The 12,887-nt window shown below is 33.7% G+C and overlaps 1 protein-coding gene across 1 annotated transcript in view; it reads left to right on the top strand.

Annotated features, from left to right (window-relative positions):
* LOC147067301 (serine/threonine-protein kinase 32A) overlaps positions 1-12,887 on the top strand; it is a 286,899-nt gene that overhangs the window by 271,727 nt on the left and 2,285 nt on the right. Inside the window, exons 9-10 of the mRNA XM_085953722.1 lie at positions 9,276-9,447; positions 11,984-12,244. Coding sequence (XP_085809848.1) covers positions 9,276-9,447; positions 11,984-12,244 — 433 coding nt within the window. The remainder of the gene's footprint in view (positions 1-9,275; positions 9,448-11,983; positions 12,245-12,887) is intronic.

Here is a 12,887-nt window from a genome sequence, read left to right as displayed (position 1 = left end):
TATTGAACCTTTCAGGTAACGAAACATTGACGTCTGTAATCAGTCAGCGAGGAAAGGGGATCAAATAGTTAAAGCGTTATATACCTACGTAATTAATATAATAGGGATTATAACAATATATGTCCATTTAATTAAGCTCTGGGCTATGAGTGAAACTTTGTTATAATATTATTATCACAAACAAAGTTTTTACCGATAGCCTTTCTGTAAAGTTAATAGACAGAAATACGAGTATATAATATTCAGCAATGTATTTAACTGTACGTACACAGAGATAAAGTACGACGAAATTTACAATTAACTTTCATTTTTTCAACCTAATTTTAACTAAACTGTTTCTTAAAATAACATACCACATATATAACAAGTTATACCTATTATTTAAAGTATGCGATACCTACAGGGCGCAGGGATCAAAAATATACAGATAATTGTAATGCGCGATAGTTTTCTTAGAGGAATAATTGAATGTAAATTTTATTTAAATTCAAATTTATGTATTTTCATAGAGAATTTTACAAATTAAAAATTCAAGACGTTCACAACATGAGATGAAAAATAAATAAATAGCAGCACGGCCCCCACAAAGGAGGGGCTGACAGGGCTTTAGCTTGGGGGCCCGGGCTCAAGGGGGCCCGGCGTGGCGGATTTACCATTTTACTATCACAAATTTGCTCTAATAGTAACAAAGTCGCCTGCGGCGCTAATTTGCTTGATTTATTTATTTTATTATTTCAATATTTTAAAATACGTGGTTGTCCAATACAATTTTTGATTATTGTATATCAGGTGGATCTATTAAAAATACAAAAAAATCGTTAAAACTACATTGAATAGGTACCTTTTATATTAAAATAATTTTTACCTGGAACACCATTTGGAAAACACTACTGTAAACCGTCACACTACCTTTAATCCTAGCAATAGGTAGGAAGGGCCCGCTTCAGGATGTGGGGGGCATGAATAGCAGGTAGTAAAACAGTATTAAAAAACAAACAGTTTTAATCAATATTAGTAAAAGAGTAAATAAAAAATATGAAGTGCATGCAAGTACCTACGCCGAATAACCTAAGTAGATTATATTTTAATCATTTATAAAACAACGTCCACGTACGTGGAAGCGATTTGGTTGAATACAGTTATTGCCCACCAAATTGGCATTATCAATGGCAGGTTAGTTATGCACCTTGAGAGAACAAACAACTTATGTCCTCGATGTCTTAGGCAAAGTTTACATTTACACCGCGACATTATTTATTTACATTTTTATATAATATATATTAACCATTTATTATTATTTTGTATTTTAGAGCAATGCTCCGCAACCTTTTCCCACCCACGGCACACCAAAGGTCTTCCCAGAATTCCGCGGCACACCACACGTAAAACAATTTATACACCAAAACATGGACGCCTTATCCTGAAGGGGGACCCCAGGCCAATATCTTTGCCCCCCCCCCTACCTATCGCTAATGTTAAAGACAGTGTGATACTCTAAAATAGCGTTTTTTTTTTCAAATAGTGTTTGAGGTCAAATTAAGGTGATTCATCAGTGAAACGGCAAATAATTTTCAACCATAGGCGCGACGAAATTTTGCACTCGCTCCCATTCGGAGAGAGAATGTAGAGCTGGAAACACGTCATTTTGCTTTGTGATGGCGACAGCCGTAATAATTCTTAAATCGTGTAAAGATGACTGAAAACGTTACCCATTTACTTTAAAAACAAAACATGTCAATGAATATATTATTATTGTTACTGATAAAACAATAAACAGAACATTAAATGGACACATGTTGGATTTATAAGACAAATTATATTTGGTTTGACATGCCTCATTTGCACCCGCGACCCGCAATCCGCGCATCGCCTAGCGACGATCTTTTTAGACCGTGTCTCAACTGAGGTATGGCCTTAATGGTATTGATTTTATGTTTAGAGATTTTTTGTATGGTTATATATGAATATAATTATGGTTAGTTGTCGGGTTAGGAATAATTAATTGTCGAGTATTGACACAATAATAATATATTGTATCCTACAATCACATGTTTTAAAATATTAATACGAGCGTATTAAAATAACGCCGAATGAGGCAACTTTTTTTGACTCGAAAATGGCAGCTGAACTGCGATAATTATGTCGGAAATCTGAAAATATTTTTTATTAACCGAAATCCAGAAAATAGCCAATGGAACATCGGCGAAGTTCAGTTTTAGTGTCCCGTCGTTTATCAATTCAACAAATTCCTCTCGAATTTATAGGAAAAGCGCTTCTATAGAATTTTCGGCATTGGTTGCAAAAGGGTTTCATATTCAGTCGCATTGATTGTATGAAAGTATTGATGAAATTTCTTTTGCAGCAAAGTTAAATAATGTTTTTCAGACGGATTCAACATTAATTGCTTGTTTTCAATGGTGGTCTGGTAGTTCCTTTGGAACATTTGTAGAGTTCCTTGTCTTAACTCCTTCTGCACAAGTTCGAGTTTATTTTTGAATTCTTCTAATTTATCAGAGCACATCAATATACACATTCTGATATTGCATTGTTTTAAGTTCATGCAGGTGCCCAAATATATTACCAGCCATGTACGTAAATTTGGCTATTGCACCGCGGCACACCTAGCATCGTCTCGCGGCACACCGGTTGCGACGCACTGTTTTAGAGAACAGTTTGTAATTTTACTGTATATTGCCGTACTCTTAGCATGCCGTGAAACTATGTATACCTACTTAAAGGACGTCGTAAAACAAAAAGGATATAAAACCACTGACTTAGGTATACTAATATTAAAAGCATGCATAATATAATAGGTACTGCTAGACAACGTTTAATGGTAGTCCTAAATTAAATTTATATTATAATATATTCATAGGTACCTACTTTACCTTTTTGCATAACCAACGATAAGCATTGTAAAAACATTATCCGTATGGTCTTGTTTACACGGGCTTCGCACTAATCATTAGTACTCGCTACTCGCACCAATACCGACACGTGTTAACTAATGCTTATTACAAATTCGGCCTGTTCACGCGTAGTGTTTCTCTAAATACATCCAATGGGATGGGAGGATGGCTAACAACTATTCCTCGCTAAACAATATGTTTATACAACTTCCATTCTGTGGTGGCACATATGCTGCGATTAGGATCGAGCATGGTTATTTACTTAAATACTATGATTGTTATGCATAGTTATGCTATGTTATGCATAGTCATACTTTTATAAATATGTGAAGATATGCGTATAAATAATATTCCATAATAATTCTCATTCTAAATAATGCATAAGGGCCATGACACACGGCGCTGTAAATTTGCATTCACCACAATGCCGATCATTGGACAATTATTAGAATCAGCCAAATTTGGCGTTGTAGTGCAGCAATTTGCGTGCATTGGCAGTGCCGTGTGTATTGGCTCTATCACATAATTCCACTTATTTACATCAGCTTAGTAAGACCAAGCATTGAGTATAAATACCTATCTTCTTTTTCTTCGCATTTTATGAGTCTTGTCCTCCTCCAGCATCCGCCTTCTGAGCCCCTAAATAAATTTCATTTGCGTATTTGCATAAGGTGGACAAACTTTACAAAATGCCAAACAATTAATCTGCCAGTGGAATCAGAGCTGTTTGCAAACTTTATAATAATATTCTTTCAATTAATATTAAATCCGGAAAGCGCCGCTGTATTCAAACTTTGAATTTCCTTTGGGTGAGAATTTCCATTCTGTAAAATTAGATCACTTTTTATGAGAAAAGTGGTTTCTTTGAGACAACACCGTTTTGAAATTAACTTATGTAGGTATGTGTAAGTTCGTCCGGCTTTTAATAAAAAAACAACTAACTTTTGTAATAAAAATATTCATTGTATTTCGCTCTACATTTTGCCGTGACTGAAAGAAATAAACGTACAAGTGAATTGTATACTCACCTTACAAGATATAGGCGTCCGGTGGACATTAGGTATTATTTAGTAGACCAATAATTATTAATGTATTTTTTATCAAATAAATACGACAAATTTTATGACTTTATGTGTCAAAAGCATGGTCCCCACAAAGGGGTGGCTGACAGGGCTCTAGGCGTGGTGAGTTTTCCAGCTAAGTGAGATTAACACACAACACAAATTTACTCTAATAGTAAAAAGAAGTAGCCTGCGGCGCTACTTTACTTCAGAACTATTATATAAAATATGTGGTTGTGCGTTCCAATTTGATGTCATATGATGATTGATATACTTAAATGATAATTCCGTATAAAATTTGGTAAACACTACTAACTGTAGAGTATAACACTGCCCATAACCTTAGCTAGGTATGTGGGCCCGCCAAAGATCCTGGTCTGGGAGCCCGTTTCAAGATATGGGGGCCATGGTCAAAAGGTATTAATTTTTTAATTGCAATCATTGGCGTAACTATGGGTTATTAACTTATTCAATTCACGGCCCCCCTTTATATTGGGCATGTTTTAAACGGTGAAAAAAACATTAAAAATCAATTGTAAATAAGATTTTAGTTGTATATTACCAATCATCACGATTTCACAAAACACATTTTCTTTCACGTTACTGTTTTTTAGCATGGATTATCAATTATTATCAAATACTATTTATGTACACATTTTCGCATTGAATTTGCTTTTACTTTTATTTTCATTAGCCTCTATTTGATTACTATCAAATATTACACATGTTGTATTAAGCTTATCTCTTGAAGGCAATTTATTATCTTTTCCACCGGTGACTGTTTTTGTTTGTAGGTATATTACACGTTGAACATGTATAAAATGTTATATATATTGTACTAAAACTGTTTGTTCCCACTTTAGCAGAATTCTCTGATTTTGGGCCGACGAGGTTAATCGAATGTCGATTTCCCGAGTGTCATATAAGTAAATAATATTTTTTTAGTTTACTGTATCCTTGGAAGCCTCCCTCTTTTTTACTGGATACACGATAGTTTCGGCTAGAATACCAAGTTTGTTGTTACTGATACGTAGAAATTTAAGCTAACATCTTTCAATAAATTGTTTAATTCAAAGTTTGAATGTAAACTTTGATAGAAGGGAACGAAATCGTTGAAATGAAATGCCCGATGTTCATTCACGAGTAATTACATATTGATTTCAATTAACAATGTCGATACAATAATATGTATCAGAAACCGGGAACATGGCCCAGATTGCGATCGAAATAAAAATTGAGAAGTGTTTGACAAACAACCATTATTGAAAATGTGTTAATAAGAGAAAGTTTTCATCAATTTAATTACCATTTAATTTAAATAGGTATAATTACAAGATAAAAAGAACTTTTTATATACCACGTTTTTTTAATTCGTGGGTCGGGATGTGAAGTCAGATAAGTCACAAAGTGTCATTTTGAGATATAGCAAAAACAAAGTTCAAAAAATTCCCCACATTCCCCTAATTATAGTTATGTTTTTTTGTGAGTAAGAAATCAAAGTACAAGTAATTGGCTTTCAGTTATATGTCCTAAAAGTATTCTAACTATTTTGTTTCATTAAAACTTAATTGCTTTAAAAAAAAGGGAATTAACTTATCTGGATTTGCACAAAAAATGATTGACTTACCTTATTACGCACGAAGTAATATTATTATTTTTCCATAGTAAATCCGACTAATATTAGCAAAAAAACACACATTTAAACATAAATCTTATTGGTTTATTGAACAAAATATATAAATTTTAAATTAACATTTTTATAACTTTTTTTTAAAACTTTAATGTTATTTAAGTAGTGAAAAGGCACAAAAACATGAATATTATAAAGTTTCATCGTTATCATTAAACTTCAATATGGATTTCTTCAATGGTATCAGGTGAAAATTCCTGACTGCCTCAAGTGACTCATAAAATTTTCTATAATACAGTAAAATATATGGAAGTAAGTTAATCAAATCTTTCGTCTTGTCTCGTCTTATATATGAAATTTGTTAAAATGCAGTCGTCTCGTCGAGAGTTCTTTGAAATTTCACTATTCCCGGTTCATGTTCGTTGAATTGAAGCTACTTAACATCTCTCCAAATAAACTTATTCCCATCTGTGTCTATTTTTCTGAGTTGCAATGGTCCTTTTAATCGATACGAGTAGGTAGTTAAAAAAATCTGCACGAGTCATTTCAGTAACTTTAAAAGGATTTTTTTGCAGCCTCGCACATTAATTTAGCCCAATCATGAGGATGTTATGCGATGATCACTATCGCACTCCATATTATGTGTGTGGCCAGTGACTAAATATTTGTGATCAATTTTGTTTACAGTCTCAGAATGTTTCACTGCTATCGTGTATCCCCTCGGTTAAGTATTTGAACAGGCATGAAGCGATATTGTTAGCTCGTTAGCTTCTCTATTAGCAAGAGCCCCATGCCATACATAGCAATATCCCTGGTTATTATCACAATCATGCACTGTCAAATTTAACATCAATAGCTGTCGTTTGTTCCAGGCCAGGGAACTTTCAACAACTGGTGTGAGCAGACATTGCTGCATGCCAAATGTTACAATTTGGCAAGAGGGATCTTGCAAGCTGTACTCTTTATCACAACTCTTAGCTGAATATGCAAAGTCAGCTTCGTCATGATGCTCTTTCAATTCCTCACGATTTTTTATTTCTTTCCTCATCGTCGGTGGAATTCTTAATTTGTATATTAAGTTTCGCGCATTTTTGGCAAGTATCCTTATTTGGCCGTTTGAATGTTAAGTTCATGCTGTGGAATATTTCTGTGAATAAACGAATATTGATGAGATTAGAGCTAATACTCTTCAAATATTGAAAATACATCTCAGTTATTGTCAAATGCGGTGGTAAGCATTTTCTGACACTGACAGAGTCCCTTCTAGAGTAATGACTTTGATGGGATTGAGAGTGCATTACGTGTCTTTGCTATTTGGATATCTTCTTCGCTGTTTATTTTTAGGGATATTTTTTCCTCTAGCATCTTATTGAATAAGTATCCGGAAGTAGTCTCACGTTTATTTTTCAAAACATGTTCAAAGAAATTGTGAGTTTCATCCAATGTTTTTATTGTACAAAATTTACAAATTGGTTTCCGTAACAGTTCAACAATCAAGTACTATTGAACTGTTACTTGGCGAAAATTTTGTTTTCCTGGTTCGCTTTGTCTGATACGCTTTTTTTTCGTATTCATAATTTCCATTATACTCTTTGTGTAACTTTTGCCAGTATTTCGTACAACTTCTTTATCATTTCTGAAGGCTTTTGTATCATCCTTTAAGTTACGTTTTTGGTGATTATTTCTTCTGAATCGAGAATGAGGGTTACAGGTTAAAACATCGTTGTGATGTGTAATCGTCGAAGTATTTTTTGAGAACGAAGGGTGTGGTTCTTCAACGTCACTATCATCAGATGGTAAATTAGACTGTAATAATTCTTGAATATTAAAATCAGGATCTTATGCTGTCATTTGAATCCTCAACATAGAAGTTATTGGAGTATGTGGTTGAACCTAGAAGTAAGATTATTTATTTACATATTGTGTACGTGTTTTTATATTTAAATAAATCAAATTTGATAAATTTGGTAAATTTTGTATAATTTACAAATAATTCACATACCTACTTATTTTTATAAGTCATATTTATAATATGACTATTTTACTTACGTTTTGTAGTTATTTTCTTCAAAATTTCTCAAAATATCTTTAAAAATACGCTAGATTCACCAAAATCAACACTGAGTAGGTATGACGTTTGAAGGTAAGCCAACTATGAGTAGTAAGGTAAGTCACACAAAATGTTGACTTATCTGACTACTCATGTGACTTAACTGTGTACACACCCCGTAAAATAAAAAATATGTTTTGACTGAAAATGCATCTCGCCAATGGTGAGACGTACGACTTATCTGACCACACAGAACGAAAGATTATTTTTTTTTTAGTATATTGGCATTCATATCTCATTTTTGCTGTTTTGTGACTTACCTGACTACACATCCCGACCCACGAATTTTCTGTTGAATCATATTATAAACTCGACAATTCTATGTACTTAGGTATTAATAATTTAAGACAAATAAGGCAATTGTCAACAAATCATTTTTTTTGCTATTTTGCAACAAACAAACAAATATAGGATACTGAAATGTCATTTTGATTTCCATAGTAACGCACGTATACAGTGGCGCACCCAGGATTTAATATTGGGGGGGGGGCAAGGAGGAGAATGAAAATTAGTCCTATAGGCTCTTTTTCTTCTTCACAGCCTAATTTCTCATTTATCGGTCTTTTGTCTATTGCACTCGGTGTACCTACACCATGGTCCCCACATCCTGAAACCGACCCTCAGGCTATGATATTTGGGGGGCCCCTACCTACCGCTACGATTAACTGCAGTGTGTAACACTACATTAACGTTTTTCAAATTGTGTTTTAGTTCAAATTAAGGGTACTTATACAGTGAATTATTGGCGATTTTTAATACATCTACTTTAATAATGGAGCTGTCGAGTATTGCCACATAATAATCAAAAAATATATTGCACAATTATATAAGTAATTGAAAATGTTCATGACCATGAAGTATAATAGCGCCGCAGGCTACTTTTTTTACTATTAAAGCTAATTTATGATGTGTGTTTATCTCACTTATCTCACTATCGACACGCCGGGCCCCCCACAGCCCGGGCCCCCAGACTAGAGCTCTGTCAGCCCTCCCCAGCCATGACCTACACCACTCCGGAATTCGGGTGGACACCGAGAATTTTTTGACAGTTCCATTAGGGATTAGGTTTCTAAAAAAAACCTGTGTGTCTAGCTAGTCGGGAAGCTAGTTAAAAATCGTTTGCAAAATTTTTACTGGATAAACAACCATCGGACAAACAAGAATACGAGCTAAGAAAAACGTGGCAATAATAAAAATAAATGAATGCTGCGTAGCACTACTTATCGATTATCTCATTACAAAATGTTTTGTCTTTCAAAAGACACCGCCATTTTGGCCGCTTAGTTCTAAGACATAGCATAGAAGTACCTACTTCTTCTTTCTCTAAAACATAGCGTTCGATAAAATAATATACATATTATATAGCATTGGAAATGTGCAAAATAGAAAATTTTATATTTTCTCCACGATCCGAGCGCCCTACTGACATCTAACAATTTTAGACGCTGGTTATAAATAGCTCCAAAACGTCAGTTTGTGTAATTGAACCATTATAAAACTGCGTAGAAAACTATTTTTTTATTATTGAATGTGACATATTAAAAAAAATCTTTCTCATTTTCCAGCTATCCAGTCGACTGGTGGTCTCTCGGCGTAGTGGCATATGAGATGTTCGCTGGGGAGCGTCCGTACGATATTCACTCCCAGACAGGGGTGTCAGACGTGAGGCAGCTCTTTCTGGTGACGTTGACCATGCCCCAAGGCGTTGACAGGCAGCTCGGGGACCTTTTGAGAAGGGTAAATCACACTTTATTCCTACAAAACAAAATGCCGTTCTTTTAATAACTGACATGTTTTGTCCGTCAACCGCGATGATATGGATAAACTACCTATTATGAATGGCATGACAAGCAGCATTCTTAAATTTAATACTTTATCCATTATCAAAAAATATTGCTTTTAAACCATCTGAGAACCTCTTGTGTATTTTATATATTTGACAAATATATAGGCAGGTTTCCACCACTAAGTGGTACTAGTTAGTTAGCTATTGTTTATTATTTTATTAAATAAATACTTATATCACTTTTTATATGTAATTAAAATAAACCACTAAATTACATTACTAACCCTACTCATAAAAATGGATAGTATAAACTCATATTTTTTCGTGATCATTCTTAGTTTATACCTGCAGGCCAGGTGTTTATTACTAGACTCAAAGTGCGGAGTGTCCGGATATGGGGAATGTCTCTGGTGCGGTATTCCCCGATTGAAACGAGGGGAAAGTATAAGTATATGTGGAAGTCAGTGGCATAATATGCTAGATATTTTTAACCCCGACCCATCCTGCCATCTCAAAAATCGATAAATACACATTATTAACCTTTTAGCAGCACGGTCGATATACAGAGTTTATACTACCAGGGCCCAATGATTATAATATACTTAAATAAAATAAAAAATCTTAAATAAAAAATATAGCACTCAAATTGACATGATGTCTTAACAAGCTCCAAAAACAAATTACTCATGCGAAATCTCGTAAATCTGTCATCACATTTTCACAAGAATGAGGGTTGCCACAAATTGTTTCACTTAAAAAAAATAGTTTCACGAATAAAAAAACTTCACCAAACAGACAACGATGAATATTTACATTAAAGAAATCTTATGAAAATATTTAGTACACTATATTATTTTATACTATATTTACACATAATATTTATATTATAAACAAAAAAAAAACACTAAAAATTTTCTTCCGTATGGAAAATTTCAAAAAAAAGCTCGAAACATAGAGGTATCACATTGTTTATATAGATATCTAGTTTCTTTACGTTTTTTGTAAGTCTTGGAATTAAAACACTCATAACATTGTCGAGTTGCATTGGTTTTTTGATTGGTTGCATTTTTTTCAAACTGGACCCCCCCCCAAACCAAATTCTGTGTGTAAAAATAGAATAGTGCTTAACTCTTGAATGCGTTTTGACAACACTTTAATGTAGGTAAGTACATATTACTTTTCAGATTGATCACATTTAATATTTATGTACTTAATATTATTATAAATTAACAGTGGCACGTGTGAATAAAAACTATGATTATTTTTTCAGTACACTTTGTCCACAGCAGATAATTATTGCATGTTTTTAAATAAAATTTCATTCACACAAAAAAATATTAATAATAATAATAGTCTGTTGCTGAAAGCAATTAAGGGTTAAATCCGGCATACATAGATAACATGATAGAGATAGAAGATATAATTATACAGTCAAGCTCGGTTATTACGATCACAGATATAGCGAGATCTCGGATGTAACGAAGAAACATTCGTTGACATTTTAGTTTATGATTTTCTCCATACATTTATTCACTTTTATAACTAGCTACTTATCGGAGCTAAAATATCGTCAATAATTTTCTTATAACTGTTAATGTGTTGATCATTTAAAAACATTTTGACCCTAAGCAATAAAATCCGACCGGACAGGATGCCGCCGGGATCGGATTACGTTTATGACACTAGTGTCTAAGTACCTACCTAATTGGTGTTTTCGCAGACAATATTGAAAAAGTTTCCATGCATATGGTTGAAATTGCATGTAAAAAATCCAAAGTTTGTGAAGTCAGTAGGTACCTACCAGCGTTCATTACAATAAACAACGTATGATAATTTTTATTTTTTTGTTATGTACTTGCCTACATTGGGAGAGCAATAACAGATGTTAAACTTTTGACATGTATAATATCTACTAAAGATTGGGTACGCAAAGCTTGTCAGTGTCGCCAGCTAAAAAATCGCATTTCTTGTTTTGTGGATCAAAAATTATATTACATAAATTATTCTCTTATCTTCTTATATCTGCCGCTCAAAAAACTAACTTAATGGTGTGCATAGCCCAAGGGTCGTCACCACTTTTATCATTAAATTGATTAACTTAAGTAATAACATACAAATAATATCCACAGATCCTGAAGATATTGTAAATGTAAAATAGATGCATTTTTTTCATAATAATTCACGAATTGGAACGCAACTTTTAATTTTTCACCGAGATAGATCATCTCGAAGATTTCACGAACTGGATATTATTTATCTGATGCATGCTGCGAAATCATTTCATTTATCTCAATGGAAAATTTTATCTAATTCCCATTGCAACAAAATAAGAGTTGAATCATTTTGATGATTTGTGAAGAAAGTATATAGGTACCTATCCACGTGAATTATAATATAATATACTAATATAAATCTGAATAACCTCGCCCAATATATTTGATAATTATTATCATTTTAATCATGTTTAATTTTGTTTCCTTTTTTCAGCTTCTAAGCATAAGTCCTGGTGGACGATGTTCTTCGCTTGATGAGCTGAAGAAGATCGCAGCATTTACGTCCTTTGATTATGAAACAGTTTTTCAAAAACGATACAAGCCAGCATTCTGTCCTCCCAAAGACCATCTCAACTGCGATCCAACTTTCGAATTGGAGGAAATGATTGTGGAAACAAGACCCTTGCACAAGAAAAAGAAGAGACTAGCTAAACAAAAATCAATTAGAGATATGCAAGTTGGCAGCCTGGATCTGGTAAGAAAACAATCGGTTCTGGAACTTTTATTGATTCAAAACAAAATCTCTCTTTAAATTGATATACTGAAATATGAATTGCTTTCCCTTGTGGACGGCTGTCTGAGTATACATAATAATGAGGGACGCAGTGTCTCTTCTGATTCGTCGATTTGCGACGACGACAGTGTACACTTCACATATCACAGAAGTGATCATGATTCCCACTCCTCTCATCCATAATTTGGTACTTACTTCAAGGGCACTGTGCGCACGCCTCAGTTTCGTATGGATAAAGATGCATTTTATTCTGTAATTCGTCTACCTGAGACCATAGTAGACATGACTAGTCTTGGTAGCAGCCTCGGAAAAGGTTGTGGATCCCACTTCTCACCCTCCTACGTAGGTGTTTGAAAGGCACAGCGTGCGCACACTCACTTTCATACGCATACTATTATGATATACGCCTACTGACTTCTGTTATGTGTTAAGTATGATTGATAACATTATTCTTCTTCTTCTTCATCGAGATTTCAGTGTCAATTTAAAACTGGTCGAACTTTTTAAACATCACAATCCATTGTAGAATTGATGCATGTGTAAGTAGGTACATTGTTTTGTAGGTCCATAAAATTCTTATCATATTTCTCTATGTTAGTATTAT

This window comes from Rhyacophila brunnea, unplaced genomic scaffold (genome assembly GCF_057557595.1).
Source record: "Rhyacophila brunnea isolate RB1 unplaced genomic scaffold, BYU_Rbru_1.0 scaffold_4, whole genome shotgun sequence".
Classification (NCBI taxonomy): Eukaryota; Metazoa; Arthropoda; class Insecta; order Trichoptera; family Rhyacophilidae; genus Rhyacophila; species Rhyacophila brunnea.
This window is presented reverse-complemented; position numbering and strand designations above follow the sequence as displayed.